The sequence below is a fragment of the Lottia gigantea genome, assembly GCF_000327385.1.
Source record: "Lottia gigantea unplaced genomic scaffold LOTGIsca_2012, whole genome shotgun sequence".
Taxonomy (NCBI): Eukaryota; Metazoa; Mollusca; class Gastropoda; family Lottiidae; genus Lottia; species Lottia gigantea.
The window spans coordinates 10,967-11,877 of record NW_008708411.1 but is presented as its reverse complement, the minus strand read 5'-3'; the positions used below and the strand labels follow the sequence as shown (position 1 = coordinate 11,877).

Sequence of the window (911 nt, the reverse complement as noted above, 5' to 3'; positions counted from 1 at the left end):
TGTACTTCGTACTTTGTTTCAGATAAAGACTTTTTTCACTCTTTTTTGAGATTTTGGATGGCCCTGAAAAGGGCCGTTTTTTTGTTGATTGCAAGAACTGCANCTTTTTAAGCACGTTCGCCTCGGATTCTTCGGGCCAATTGAATGTCCTTGGGCATAATGGTCACTCTCTTGGCGTGGATGGCACACAAGTTGGTATCTTCGAAAAGACCGACCAAATAAGCCTCACTGGCTTCTTGGAGAGCCATGACAGCTGAGCTCTGGAATCGAAGATCAGTCTTGAAGTCTTGAGCGATTTCTCTCACCAATCGTTGGAAGGGAAGTTTTCGGATCAACAATTCGGTGCTCTTCTGGTAACGACGGATTTCTCTCAGAGCCACGGTTCCGGGTCGGTATCTGTGAGGTTTCTTTACACCGCCGGTAGCTGGGGCGCTCTTTCGGGCAGCCTTGGTGGCCAGCTGTTTTCTTGGGGCCTTGCCTCCAGTGGATTTACGGGCAGTCTGCTTCGTACGGGCCATTTTCTTCTTTTAGCTTCTAATACGTCTGCTCAGCTCGACAGTCAAATAGTAGAATGAACCCAATACCACTCAAACAAACACACACATAAATTTCCCCTCTCTCTCTTTCTTTAGTTTGCTTCACGCGCCGTCAAAGCCCATTGGTTGCTTTTAACTCAATGCGGCTCTCTGATTGGCCCAAAACGACGTCACGCCATTGGCTAACTTTCGATCCTCTTTTTCTAGTCAGTTTGTACCAAAAAGCTTTCGACTCCTTTTTTCATGTCGTTTTGAACTAAAAAGCTTTCGACTCTACTTTTTCGTCGTTTTGAACGAAAAAGTGTTGGATGCTTCTTTTTCGACCGTTTTCTATCACTCATTTACCTTCATATCGCCGAAAAAGCGTTCGATCCC

General features: G+C 45.6%; 1 protein-coding gene across 1 annotated transcript; it reads right to left on the bottom strand.

Annotated features, from left to right (window-relative positions):
* Window positions 1-107: 107 nt before the first annotated feature.
* LOTGIDRAFT_147117 (hypothetical protein) lies at window positions 108-518 on the bottom strand (the record flags this gene model as incomplete). The annotated part of the gene is made up of 1 exon (XM_009053877.1): window positions 108-518. The coding sequence occupies one exon, from the start codon at window positions 516-518 to the stop codon at window positions 108-110; it is 411 nt and encodes a 136-aa protein (XP_009052125.1).
* Window positions 519-911: the final 393 nt, after the last annotated feature.